This window comes from Moschus berezovskii, chromosome 24 (assembly GCF_049115385.1).
Source record: "Moschus berezovskii isolate FMDL1 chromosome 24, NW_MosBer_1.0, whole genome shotgun sequence".
Taxonomy (NCBI): Eukaryota; Metazoa; Chordata; class Mammalia; order Artiodactyla; family Moschidae; genus Moschus; species Moschus berezovskii.
In genome coordinates, this window is record NC_142483.1 from 46947732 (window position 1) to 46960086 (window position 12355).

General features: G+C 44.9%; 1 protein-coding gene across 10 annotated transcripts in view; it reads right to left on the reverse strand.

Moving 5' to 3' along the window:
- The window catches only part of TRAK1 (trafficking kinesin protein 1), a 106273-nt gene that overhangs the window by 34348 nt on the left and 59570 nt on the right, over window positions 1-12355 (reverse strand). For all 10 annotated transcript variants that reach the window (XM_088831609.1, XM_055414552.2, XM_055414553.2 and 7 more), the window contains one exon: window positions 5547-5623. In XM_088831609.1, coding sequence (XP_088687735.1) covers window positions 5547-5597 — 51 coding nt within the window. In that variant the 5' untranslated portion in view covers window positions 5598-5623. The remainder of the gene's footprint in view (window positions 1-5546; window positions 5624-12355) is intronic.

Below are 12355 nucleotides of genomic sequence, written 5' to 3' on the forward strand. Positions count from 1 at the left end.
GACAGCGGGGTGGATGCCATCACTAATGCAGACTTATTGATCCTTGCCGATGAAACCACTGGCCACCAAGTGTAGAGTCACTTGCTCACTTATAGGTTGGCATGGGGAGGAGAACTCTGGAAAGTGAAATCCTCTTAGAGGTCTATGCTAATTATTCTGCTCATTTGGTGTAAAAAAGCAGAAGACCAGGAACATGTAGCTTTGAGCAGAAAAAAGCTGGGTAGAAGTCCCAGCTTCTGATTACCAAGTGACCTTATGGTTTACACTTAACAAGGATCCTCTAGATCCATTCTTTCTAAACACACATTATAAATCATCAGTAGGTTGAGAATCATTCTAGTCATGGCAACTGACATTGTGTTTTAAACGACATTCAACAGCACAGAACTGACATACCAAGGTGCATTCCATGAAGGAAGGTTATTATCTCATGTTTAAATGTCACTTGTCACGTATTTACCTACAACCTAAGAGGCATTTCTTAGATTAGGTACCTGTCCAAAGTTTAACTGCTTCATGCGAACTGTTCTACCCTATAATTTGAGAGTCTGGGTTCTGGTTGAACATCCCTGGGGCCTGGTTCTCTTGCCTGTGAGAAGAGGTCAGGTGGAGGGGCAGACCAGCTGAATGACCCTTTCAAAGAATCTTCCAGCTTTATGATTCATTGAGTTGTAAGACTTTTCAAAAGGCAGCTTTTATTTCCAACTTTTTTCATACCCACCAAATTATTTCATTCAGTGGAACAGGAACACACCTTCCTTCGCTCATCATGGGAGTTTCGATGAATTATGAGCAAAGCATAGTCTGGGGGGACTGGATCCAATAGTGATTTAACTCTCTGGAGCTCTTACATGAATGACGGTCTCTCCCCGCTAAGTCTTCCACGGTCCTGAAACCTGTAACTGTGGCCACTACTGACCCAGAAGACAGCTGGGGGTCAGGTCAAGTGAGCCATGAGTTCTTCCACCTCCTTCCCCATCTGTGCCTGCCCTCAGGCCCTCCCAGGGAACAAGGGACCAGCGAGTTGGCCCAACCAGCCGAGACGCCCCTCTCCGTGCACACATCTGCACTGGCTACCGCATCAAAGCAGAGTCCTTGTCTCAGCGGCCCTTTATCATTTCGCAGACGCAACAGTTGCGCATAGTTGCTACCGGGAGGAAATGACGCACAGGGATTGTGTGAGGGAACCCACCTCTGCAGAGGCTGCCCCAAAACTACCAACTAGTGCAGGTGGTTTTCACTGGCTGCTGTTGTTTAGATGCCAGGTCACATCTGACTCTTTTGTGACCCCATGGACTGCAGCATGCCAGGCTCCTCTGTCCATGAGATTTCCCAGGCAAGAATATTGGAGTGGGTTCCCATTTCCTTCTCCAGGGAATCTTCCTGATCCAGGGATCGAACCCGTGTCTCCTGCTTGGCAGGTGGATTCTTTACTGCTGAGCCACGTGGGAAGCCCTTCAGCTGGCTACGTCTCAGTGAAAACTGTAGCTCCACTGTCCAAAAAAGCATGGCCTCCATAACTCTCACTCCAGTCTATTAAATCTCTCTACTAGAACAAGCCCTCAGACTGAAAGCCCAGCAGGTGTTTTATGCTCTTCGGCTCACTGCCTACCGTTCTGTGTTGTTGCCATCACGCATACAAGCTGCTAAGATCCTGTGCACAAAGACATTTCATACACAGATTTCAGTGCAAACAAATCAAGCCAAAATCATAATGGATAAAGACAAGCTCAGCAAGGCACTGCTGAGCACATGAAGGACGCTGAAGGCTTCCCACGGCACACAAGAGCCAGAACCCAAGAGGCATGGGGAGCAGGCAGGGGAAGGAAATAAGTGGGGGGTGGGCTCAACCATAAAGCCCCCCAGCCCTCCCAACCTATGCTGATACACCCCAAACCTCAGACCCAAGGCCTCCTTGCCCTACTAAAGGGACGACTCTCACCTTGTTTGCACCCCAAATCTAATTTTCATAGTAACATAAATAAAATGCTCTGCTGGGGAAACAAAGGAAGTTGCAACAAAAATATTCAGAGATGAAATTAAAACCTTAAACAAAAAGGTTGTGAGAAGGTCTGTGGTTTTTCTCAGGCAAAAGGCTGGCTTGGCTTCTCTTTAAGAATTTTCAGGAATGAAAAGAGTCTCATTTCTTACAACCAGCCAACACATGATAAATATTTACTTCTAAAACCAGGAAAACAGGTAGAAATGACCACTGTCCAAACTAGAGTCAGAAAAATGGGACCGTAACACATTGTGACCCTCAGAAATAAGATATTAAAATAACTGGTTCTTTGATTCCCCAGGAGATGGCAGCCAGGTGGGGCTCTATCTGGCTCTCCCTACTCCCTATTTACATCAAAGTTTTCCTGAAAATTTAAAAGATGTGACTTGCGTCTCGGCCCCTTTTACCAATGAGCACTTGAGCTGCCTGGCATGGCCCTGGAGATGGAGAACAGTCTGCCTCCCACACTGAGCAGTTGACTCATCTCATTCACCCATTTAGGGATGAAAAGCATGACTAAGAGGCCCTCAGAATAACCCTCTCCATAACTGGGGAGGAGGCAGCTCTGTCCAAAGGTAAATTCTGAGCAGTAGCAAGCCAGGGCAAGCCGCAGAATTCTCCTCCCCTTCAATGAGAAGCAAACTCTTCGGGCCAGCTGAGGGCTGTGCGTGGCATCCGTGCAAATCCTGCTGGTAACCCATCTGCACGTGGCAGGCGTGCAAAACCAAAAGAAACAGAACCAAAGCCAGAAAGAGTACAGCATGGAACAGCTGTCATGTGACTGGGACAATCAGACTTTAACCAGGAAAAAGAAAGTTCCAAAGAAAGGCGTCAACTCAGACATGATTCTTATCAGGAGAAGGACAGGAATGCCGTCTACAATGTATACAATGCCGTTGTATATAAAACACACAGATGCACCCAGACCATGGCCATGGGGAGCTGCTAAAAATAAAACAAAGAGGGCAGAGCAAAAAGTCACCTGAAGAAACTGCCCCACAAATATTCTTTTCAACAACCCAATTTTTAAAAAAAACATTACAACATACTTTTTATACAGTGACACTCATTTAGGAAATTAGCTGTGAATTGTTGATGACCAGAATCTAAATACAGGGCTGGAGTCCCAGTCTCCCCTGAATACGATCCTCAAACATCCAAGAAGAGATGGGTCTGACCCTGTGAAAGCCTCACCCAGCCCTGCCAGCTCACACTCACCAGCAGCCAGGAACCGTGGGCCCTGGACACTCACTGAAGCAGTATCCCATTTAAAAAAAAAAGTCACCCAGTTCATGTTTTTAAAGTAAAAATGTCTCATTGACAATCAACTAACCATACTCTCCAGAACTAAATAAACAGGGCAATAAACAACTATAGCCAAAAGCAACAGGGCCACAGTGGTTAAGGGCCCAGGCTAGAAAACAGCTGTACCACGTGGGCATCTTCTGTTCTCTGAAGAGTAGGTCCCTTCACTGTAGGATGGGGCAGCAGTGGCATCTACTTCTGAGAACTAGCATAGAATTAATGAGATGATGTACTACAACAGCGAATTCTCAGTCCAAGTTTACCCTTATGAATAAGCACGACCACAGAGGCAAGCATTTATCTAAGGCCTGTCATTTCCAAGATTAAAATGGAGAAGGAAATCATCCAACAGGGTTCCTGCCTTGGAGAAACTTCTAACCAACCCAGTTGGAAGAACAAAGCAAACAGAACAATAGGATGGCTTACAAACTCAGGGCTGGTGGGGGCACGGGCTACCTGTGGCTGGGGGTGTGTGGCAGCTTCAGAGGTCCCCAGTGAGCCCTGCAGGATGACATTCAGAGGAAGGAAGAGACAGAGGGGCCAAATGATGCAAAAGGTCACAGGTAGGAGAGGAGGAGGAAGGTACCGGGGAAGAGTAAAGAAGAGGATTCAGGAATGTGGTTAAGTGGATGGCCTTGAATGCCGTGCCAAGGAGTTCTGAGTGTTGGGTTTGAGTGTGGGCCAGGTGATTACAGAGGGTTTGGGAGGGTGGCAGTTGCAGAGAAGAAAGGGAGAAAACTCAAAATCTCATGCCAGGGCTCCAGGAGCCGTGGTAGTAGCCTTGGGAAAAAAATAATAAAGGCACAGACACAGGACCACCTTGAGAAGACTAACTGGGTATGGGGTGAGGAGTGGAATCAGAAACGGCACTGCTGGGGAAAATGGACACAGCCGAAAGGGGTCCATAAAAACCATTTTCGAAAGTTGGTGATGTTAGCCGAGCTAGCCTACGAGGTGGCTAATGCCAGCTGCCCAGAAGGATGCAACTGGAGAACCACCAAAAGGCCAGTGCCCCTAAAATGCTGCAGCAGGGGCCCTGTCACACAACCAGAAAACCTAATCTCACTTATTTGGGGCTGAGGAATCTGGGACTTTCCTGACATGCAGATGGTCGAGTGGGTCTCAGCTCCCGCCCTGTGTCAGCTCCAGTGGACCCACCGGGGGGCAGCCTTCAGGAGAATGAGAGGGAAGTGGGTAGCCGGGGAGGGGAGCCCTCAGGAACAGGGCGCAGGGGTGGATCAGAAGGGTCCTGTCCTCAGAACAGGTAGGAGAAAACTGGGTGTACAGAGGGGAAGAGCACAGGGGAAGAGAGAGACATGAAAAATGGGGTGAAAAGACCCTCCCCAACCCAAGAACGAAACCCCAGGTCCCACACTTCTGCTCTGTCCTGCCACTGGCTGAAAATGAGGACTTCTGTGTCCCTCATATCTTTCTGCTCTGTTCCTCAAGAAGGGCTAATGAATAGTCACACGACTCATATCATGCTAGACTCCAGAGCATGAACCAGGATCTAAAAGTTAACACCTCTGCATTTGAGGCCTGATTTTGTGGGGAGAGTGGAAGAAGTTTTAAAGATGGCATTTATTCGGCAAATACTGAGAACCTACCATGTTCTGGCCTGTTCTAGGTGTGGGGATACACATAGGATACTCATCTGCTTCTAGAGACCATCAGAGCACCTTAATTCTCAAATGTCAATAGCATGCTGAGAAGAAATTGAGAAAACCACTGTCTCTAAAATGCCTGCAGCTTGTCTGATCCTAAGCAAGTTTCCTGAATTTTTCTTGCCACGCTTGTTTTGGTTATTTCCATGCTGACACTGCATAGTAACATTCCCTTAACCTGACAAAGTAAAAAACATAACACAAAACAAAAACATTACAAAGATATGGATAATGAATGTCTTTTTTCTGAAATTTTTATATACATTTAATATATATCATTAGTATATATTTTGAGAGTTTATAAAGCTTCAACTGGGTATTCTATGGCAAGTATTTAAATGTTACCCTATTCCGTTATTAATACATTCCTTTTAAAATTCAAAATATCTTGTACAAAATTACAGTGACTAAAAGCCAACATAGCTACCAGCTCAAAAAGTAAATAAAAAGCCACCAAATCATACTGAGAGGGCTCAATTTCTGACATTCTTCCCCAAGAAAAATAGTAATGTCTGCTTTAATCGATATAATCAGTCAACTGTAAACGACTCTTTGTCTTTCCCCGAGTCACTTACCTCCTCAAGAAGCCGAGTTACAGCATCTATGTCATTATATGTTTTAGTCATCTGGCCAACTCGTTCAGCACATAAAACTGCAAGACATAAAAATGACCATGTAACTACTGATGCTACAAGTCTACCAAACAAACGACCCACCTAAAAAGTGACTCTAACTTATGTTGTCGTGGGTACAAAGGGTAGTTGACTTGGCCAGGTTCAGCCCCACTGGGTTTGATTCCAGAGAAAAAGCCCCAAGCTATGTGGGGTGAGGGGACAGAGGTCTACTAATCACTGCAGAGCCTTGACACTGCGCGCGCGTGTGTGTGTGCATGTGCGTGCACACCCGCACGTGCGCACTCGGGGGTGTTGCTGAGGGCAAGGCGCTGGAGTGGAAAGGGGTCTGGCCTCATATCCGGTGGGTCAGCAGCGCCGTGAGTGATATATAAACCGCCAGAAAGAGCCCTAGGATCTAGACCCCACTTTCTGTACAGACCCACGCACATGGACACAGTGGGTCCTTTCCAAAGCAGTTCTTGGTATTAATTATTATTAATTATTAAACAGCCTTAACTGATAATTTCATAATGGCCCAGCCTCCTCTTCCCCAAATGGCCTAAATTCTAAGGCTATGCAACTAGTTTCCAAACCATGAAAACTGGGGTGATAGATGTTTTTTTTTAATCCACACACATATACACACACTCATACACATGGTATTTCATAACATATGCCATTTGCTTAAGAGGTCTTAAAGGGCTGCCTCCAGGCCACTTCAGGACTGTGTCTTTGTTTTTCCATTGGAGAAAAAGGGTGTGCACTGAAAGAAGGCTTTTGTCTCCAGAAAAATCTCAGGGCTGTTTTATTTTAAATCAATGGCAAGGAAATGATTTGTAGTCCAAACACTGTGAAGGTAGCATGGGTTTTATTCTGAGGAGGAAGGAGTGAAAGGAAATGGATTTAGAGCCAAAGTATAAAATTTGTTGACACCAGGCACTTAGGGGCCAAATAATAATTTGTTAGTAATTCCTCACAACTAAGACTCCAACAAATAATTCTTTTAAGAGTAAAAGAATTAGTTCAGCTTTCGCAACAACCCACTTGCAGTCACAGCCCAGGCAAGGCCTCTGGGAATTGAAGTGTATTTCTAACCAAACTCAGCAGCATCACTAATGGCTAATTGCAGCTCGAAAGCAATAGGTCTCTAAATATTTTATAAATGCAAGCAGAGATCATCCTAGTGGGTGAGCTCAGAGAAATCGGATCTGTTGGAATGATTTTCTAGTTTAAGAAAGAGACCTGAAATCTGGTTCCAAATCTGAAACCCTCCCAACACAGGGCCCTCTGAGCCAGGACAGGGGAGGGTTCTTCTGCTGGCCTCTCCAACCCAGCGCTTTACGGCAGAAACCCTCCAGCCGCTGGTTGGAGGAAAAGCAAGGGAAATGAAAACCAGAATTTAACTTGATGGAGATGGAATCCAGCTCAAATTGCTCTAAGCAGTTCATCAGCTCGAGGTCACAAGAAACCCTTAAGTGCAGAGTCCTAGGGTGCAGACGGGAATTGGTTTTCATGCTGCACGGCTGTGATGCTCTGCAATGGTGCAGACAAGACCCGGAGGCCTCCAGCCAGCCCCCTCTACGCGAGTATGGCGTGCTGGGGCATCAATGGGCAAAAGGCCGCTATGCTGAAACCTGTGCTGTGCTGACTCCAGGGCCAGCTACCACCCACCCTAGCTCTCCTCAAAGGACCAGGTCCTTGGCTTTCCTGGAAAGAAAGACAGCCAGGCTACATTTTAAACTCATCTTGGCTCTGTGTTACCCTAACGTAAGAGAATAAGACTCAGAGCAGCTTTTGCTCTGGGATTGAATTAACTGAAAATTATATTTACATTTTCAAGCTATTTTTTTTTAATTGAGATCACTGTAGTTAATTATGTGTAGATAATCATATGCAGATGTAAGAAATAACAGAGAGATTCCATATACCCTTTACCAAAGTTTTATCCGATAGTAACATTTTGTAAAATTATATCACAACCAGGGTACTGACATTGCTACAATCCAGGAATTGTACTCAGATTTCTCCATTTTACTCGAACTTGTGTGTGTGTATGTGTTCACGCACGTGAGCGTGTGCACCTGAACATGTGAATATTAAGCTATATGTGATTTTATCGCTGGTGTAGGTTCCTGTATCCACCACCACAAGGACCTGTTGTATTGCCCTTTTGTAAAGCTATTTTTTTAAAGATTTAACATGCTTTAACAACTGAACCCAATAAAACCTATACCTGGACCAGGGTTTTTTCCAGCATGAACCAGTCAGGCATATGTCGTCACCATGTACATGTGACAGGTGTCATCACATGTACATGGCGAGGGGTATAGAATGATGCAGAGACCTCCAGGAGTCTCTGAGGTCCCTGGCAGCCCAGCTACAGAAGTCAGAGGCAGAAATGAAAAACTATTATGGAAGCATGTGCTCTGTTATTCCAGTTACGTTTTCAAAAATACATACACTCCCAACAGTGAGGGGGTGAGGGAGGACAGATTTATAGTACACAGAAAAAAATAGAGTAGCCATTCAGTTCAGTTCAGTTGTTCAGACGTGTCTGACTCTTTGCGACCCCATGAATCACAACACGCCAGGTCTCCCTGTCCATCACCAACTCCCGGAGCCCACCCAAACCCATGTCCATCCAATCAGTGACGCCATCCAACCATCCCATTCTCTGTCATCCCCTTTTCCTCCTGCCCTCAATCCCTCCCAGCATCAGGGTCTTTTCAAATGAGTCAGCTCTTCGCATCAGGTGGCCAAGTATTGGAGTCTCAGCTTCAATATCAGTCCTTCCAATGAACACCCAGGATTGATCTCCTTTAGGAGGACTGGTTGGATCTCCTTGCAGTCCAAGGGACTCTCAAGAATCTTCTCCAGCACCACAGTTCAAAAGTATTAATTCTTCAGCACTCAGCTTTCTTTATAATCCAACTCTTACATCCATACGTGACTACTGGAAAAACCATAGCCGTGACTAGACAGACCTTTGTTGACAAAGTAATGTCTCTGCTTTCTAATATGCTGCTAGGTTGGTCATTACTTTCCTTCCAAGGAGTAAGCGTCTTTTCATTTCATGGCTGCAGTCACCATCTGCAGTGATTTTGGAGCCCCCCAAAATAGAGTCAGCCACTGCTTCCACTGTTTCCCAATCTATTTGCCATGAAGTGATGGGACCAGATGCCATGATCTTAGTTTTCTGAATGTTGAGCTTTAAGCCAACTTTTTCACTATCCTATTTCACTTTCATCAAGAGGCTCTTTAGTTCTTCTTTACTTTCTGCTATTTGGAGAGAACTGCAAATATTAATTTTCTTTTTTGTACTTTATTTTTTCGTAATGACCATGCCCTGATGGGGAAAACATTACTTAAAATATTTTCCAGGAAATATCTGACTACAATATAGAGTACTCCCTGAGGTAACTTTTAAGAGTAATTCATAATAGCACCATCCCATTATTTACCAAGCATGCTAACTACAGCCTGGCCTTGTTCCTAACCTTCTAGATGGATTATCTCATTTACTCCTCAGAGCAAAAAATACTACAGGGTAGGCACTCACCTTAACCCCATTTTACCAAAGAGAAACTGAGGCCTAGAGTGGTTAACTAACTCACCCAATGTCACAGAGCTAGCAAATGGTGAATTTCAAAGTAAGAGGAGACTCCTAGCAGAGGCAGGAGCTAACACTTAAGGAGTCCCTGCTATGTCTAGGAATTTAATGTGCTTTTTTTGTTTACCCCTCAGAACAATCTTGCAGGATAGGCACTATTATGATGAGTATTCTATGGATGAGGAAACTGAGGCTCAGAGAAGTTAAGGACCCGACCCAAGGTCACAGCAAACAAAGCTGCATGTGCTGGGGACTGAGCCAAGGCCAGTCTGGCTTCTGTACCGAACTAGGGAGCCATAGAGGATTCCAGGGCATGGCTGAGGTCAGCACAAATCAACAATGTTTAAGAAGCATAAAGAAAGCAAAAAGCGCCCGTGCTTTAGGTCAGATCTGTGACCCGGGTGCCATGAGGCTCAGGTTTTCATAGGAGAATCTACCAAGGCCACGAGGCCCTGGGCAAACCCCGTAATTATGTCTTCGGCTTCCTCTTCCAAGAAATGAGGACTAACAAATGACACTTTAAACAGTACGACAAGAATAGTCTGCATTTTTCAAGCACCAATTTTCCAGATGCTCAATCTACAATAAACCATCTCAAGTTTCTCTCTCCATGAGAACAATATTTCAAATAGAAGTTCCACTTCTGAACAAGGAAGCTCTACCAAATAAATTTACTTCCCCCCTAAAGGTATTGAAAACAAATGAAAACTTTATGCTCAGCAGGAGCCAGGCATAAAAGACCATATATTGTATGACTCCATTCATATTAAGTATCCAGTATAGGCAACTTATAGAGACAGGCCATGGTTCCCTGAAATGAGGAGTGGTGGTGGTTTAGCCGATAAGTCCTGTCTAACTGTTTGTGATCCCATGTAGCTAGGCTACAGTCTGTAGTCATGGGATTCTCTAGGCAAGAATACTGGAGTGGGTTGCCATTTCCTTCTCCAGGGGATCTTCCCGACCGAGGGATTAAACTGGGGTCTTCTGCATTACAGGCAAATTCTTTGCCGATTGAGTCACCAGGGAAATCCAAGATGAGAAGTAGGGAAAAGGAATTAATTGTAAATAGACATGAAGGATCTTATGAGGTGGGATGGTGGAGGGCAAGATGTGAACGTTCTAAAACTGAATTATGGTGACTGTTGCCAACTCTGGAAATTTACTAAAAAACACTATAAATTGTTCACTTAAAATGGGTGAATTCTACAGTATGTAAATTATACCTCAATATTTTAAGTTATCATCAAATTATATGCAAACAAGCATCCTTGGGCTACACATGTCACAGCCGTCATTTCAACAGAATATGACAAACGCATTCTTTCTCAATCTCATGATGGAGCCTTTCTCCAGCCATAGGAATGTTCTCAGACAGCAAAAGTGTTTAGGAGTAGCAAATCAGTGATTAGAAAATCAGCACTGATAAATGGCACATAAATGAACTAATCTAACCCACATGGACTAGACTATTTTCAACTAGATAATTGTCATAGCATTTGCTTAGATGGCAGAAGTTCACGATACATCCATAACGCCAGCTCTTTCCAATTTTCTCTCTTATACTTTCCTCAAGTTACAGCCACTTCTTGGAGATTGAGCCATGCCCGTCCCTTGGCTGTTGCCCTTTAATATCTATTTTTAAAATAATTTAGACTTGGCCCAAAAGCCCAAGTGTATTAACTACTAAGACCTATAAGACACACATGATTTGGCTTAAAAAAAAAAACAACCCAAAACCTAATTATTTTCACGCAGCCCTTGATGTGTGTATAGGAATAGAGTGAGGTCCACAGCACTATGCTGCTGCTGCTGCTGCTAAGTCGCTTCAGTCGTGTCCGACTCTGTGCGACCCCATAGACAGCAGCCGACCAGGCTCCACCGTCCCTGGGATTCTCCAGGCAAGAACACTGGAGTGGGCTGCCATTCTCTTCTCCAGTGTGTGAAAGTGAAAAGTAAAAGTGAAGTCGCTCAGTTGTGTCCGACTAGTAGCGACCCCATGGACTGCAGCCCACCAGGCTTCTCTGTCCATGCGATTTTCTAGGCAAGAGCACTGGAGTGGCTTGCCATTGCCTTCTCTGCCACAGCACTATAGTACTTGGTAATAAAAAACAATGCTCATTTGTCCACAGTTAGAACAAAATGAAAAAAGAACAAATTCCTTGTTATTTCTGTTTAAATGGCTCCATGTCCAAAATGGCCAGAAGCATAATGAACCTAATTCTTACAAACGTCCTATGTCCCTTCCCACCTATATAAGTCCCATGAGAGCCCAACACATAGTTGATGCTCAAAAAAATGGAAGAGTTTGTTTCACTCCCAGACCAGTCTTTGCAAAGAAAGGTTCATTTCTAACCAACCAGAGGGCCCAGAGAGGGGTGAAAACATAAAAGCTTGGTGTATATCTCATCACCTCCAGATGAACATGTATCTTGGAAAGAAATCCCCTCCCCGCCAGGCTTCCTGCATAAAAAAAGAAGACGTCTGGAAACAGGTCAAGTTCAAGTCCAGTGTGATATGATGAGGCACAGAGCTGCTAAGAAAGAAGCCGCATTAACAGAAAGGCATCAACTAATAAGCAGTTGTGGTCCTAAGCCAGAAGCAAACAGGCAGACTGCCGGCCACGAGTCCTCAAAGGTGAAAGGTGCTGGTTGATCATGACAGCTTTAGGGGCAGTCTCAGGGATGGCGTGGTGGCAGAGGCCAACCCAGAGCCCTGTTCATTGCTAACGGCAGTGTGTTTGGTCATGACCAGCATCTGCATGGTGCTGGGTCTATGCAATGGGAGGTGGGAGCTCTACTTGACAAGAGTAGAGACCTGACAGGGCAGCTCTGGCTACATTTGCCTGCTCATCAGCATCACCATCAGCTGAGATGAGGGTGTGATGATTGCACTGGCTCACTTTCCTTTGCCAGGGTTGTCTGACAGCAGGGCACCAGAGCAACTTACTGAAGAGGCTGGGAAGAAAAAAGGAAATTACTATCAAGTATTTACAACAGGCTAACAGCAACCAGGAGCAGTCTACAAATACTATCTCACTTAAAACCAGAACAATACGGTGACACAGATATGACCTCCATGAGACACTGTGAGGCAGAGAGAGGGGCCAAGTGACTTGTCCAAAGTCAGACAGGACATAACTATGGACTTGAACCCGGTATGT